This window comes from Chiloscyllium plagiosum, unplaced genomic scaffold, assembly GCF_004010195.1.
Source record: "Chiloscyllium plagiosum isolate BGI_BamShark_2017 unplaced genomic scaffold, ASM401019v2 scaf_1207, whole genome shotgun sequence".
Taxonomy (NCBI): domain Eukaryota; kingdom Metazoa; phylum Chordata; class Chondrichthyes; order Orectolobiformes; family Hemiscylliidae; genus Chiloscyllium; species Chiloscyllium plagiosum.
The window spans coordinates 181-993 of record NW_025212877.1 but is presented as its reverse complement, the minus strand read 5'-3'; the positions used below and the strand labels follow the sequence as shown (position 1 = coordinate 993).

Sequence of the window (813 nt, the reverse complement as noted above, 5' to 3'; positions counted from 1 at the left end):
GGACGCTGCCTGACCTGCTGTGCTTTTCCAGCACCACTCTGATCTAAACTCTGGTTTCCAGCATCTGCAATCCTCATTTTTGGCTGGGTCTTTCTGGAACCGATTCCAAAAGTGAACTGTTTATCTCTTCACAGATGCTGCATACATCCTACGATCCCAGAAACAGACCACTTTCTCGGAATCACGCTGCTGTTTGTGGGATCTTGCCGTGCTCACACTGAGGGCTGCGCTTTCCCACGTTTCAACAGCGAATACCCTTCAACAAGTACTTTTTTTGTTTGCCAGACCTCCCGAGTTTCCGATCAGTGACAGACAGAGGCCCCTCTTTCCCCGCCGCTGCCGAGCCCGGAAAGTGTCTCCATTTCCCACCTGAGCCGCTTTACTGAAACTCGACATCTTGTCGGTACGGCGCGCAAACCCTTCCGGGGAGGAACCCCCTTCGCCTGATATTTAACCCAACGGCTTTGACTTCCACAGCGCAGCGGAATCCCCAGACCAGACTGGCGTTGTGAAACCCAGAGGAATGTCAAGGGAACGGCTTTTTATAAAACTCTAAGTTAAAAAAATAAAATAAATGTATGGCGTGTCCGGAAACAGTTGCGGTGGGTCCCGTTTCTAGTCGGACCCTTTATGGGGTGACGCACTTCCTGGAAACGGGGAGAGCGCGCGCAGTTTGTCTGCGGAGGAGGGAAAAAAATATTCAGATAAATACACACACACACACACACACACACATATATATATATATATATAACGGCGGAGGGAGTGAGGGAATATACAGAAAACGGGGAGGATAAGAGAAAATGCGCGCAT

At 49.8% G+C, this 813-nt stretch overlaps 1 protein-coding gene across 1 annotated transcript in view; it reads right to left on the bottom strand.

Annotated features, from left to right (window-relative positions):
- LOC122547494 (dynein axonemal heavy chain 6-like) overlaps positions 1 to 396 on the bottom strand; it is a gene marked incomplete at its 3' end in the record, with an annotated part of 28,356 nt that extends 27,960 nt beyond the window's left edge. Inside the window, exon 1 of the mRNA XM_043686107.1 lies at positions 370 to 396. Coding sequence (XP_043542042.1) covers positions 370 to 396 — 27 coding nt within the window. The remainder of the gene's footprint in view (positions 1 to 369) is intronic.
- Positions 397 to 813: the final 417 nt, after the last annotated feature.